Source organism: Nanorana parkeri, unplaced genomic scaffold (assembly GCF_000935625.1).
Source record: "Nanorana parkeri isolate BGI_ZX_2015 unplaced genomic scaffold, ASM93562v1 scaffold802, whole genome shotgun sequence".
NCBI lineage: Eukaryota > Metazoa > Chordata > Amphibia > Anura > Dicroglossidae > Nanorana > Nanorana parkeri.
This window is the reverse complement of record NW_017307070.1, coordinates 163,212-163,506: the sequence shown is the minus strand read 5'-3', so window position 1 is coordinate 163,506 and position 295 is coordinate 163,212. Positions and strand designations below refer to the sequence as shown.

At 48.5% G+C, this 295-nt stretch overlaps 1 protein-coding gene across 1 annotated transcript in view; it reads left to right on the top strand.

Moving 5' to 3' along the window:
* The window catches only part of FAM118B (family with sequence similarity 118 member B), a 27,445-nt gene that overhangs the window by 13,322 nt on the left and 13,828 nt on the right, over positions 1-295 (top strand). The window contains exon 3 of the mRNA XM_018564971.1: positions 185-274. Coding sequence (XP_018420473.1) covers positions 198-274 — 77 coding nt within the window. The 5' untranslated portion in view covers positions 185-197. The remainder of the gene's footprint in view (positions 1-184; positions 275-295) is intronic.

Sequence of the window (295 nt, the reverse complement as noted above, 5' to 3'; positions counted from 1 at the left end):
GGCACTATGTGACTATCTGTTGCAGCTTGCAAGGTTTGCTGAGACTTTTAGTTCCTCAGCAGCTGTAAGGAAGCCGTTTCCTCATCCTCGGAGCAGCGGCTTTACCAGATGGGCAGAGTCCATAGTCGATTATCGTGCCAGTTTCCAGTTTTACGTCCGTTAAGGTTTTTAATCTCTTTTGCAGCCCGCGCAATTAGATGGCTTCTGCGCCAAGTTTGAAATCGGAGAGATTACCGCTGCTAGAGGACGGGATCCCCCCAGCCAAGAAACCCAGGTAATTTTCTAATATAATCCC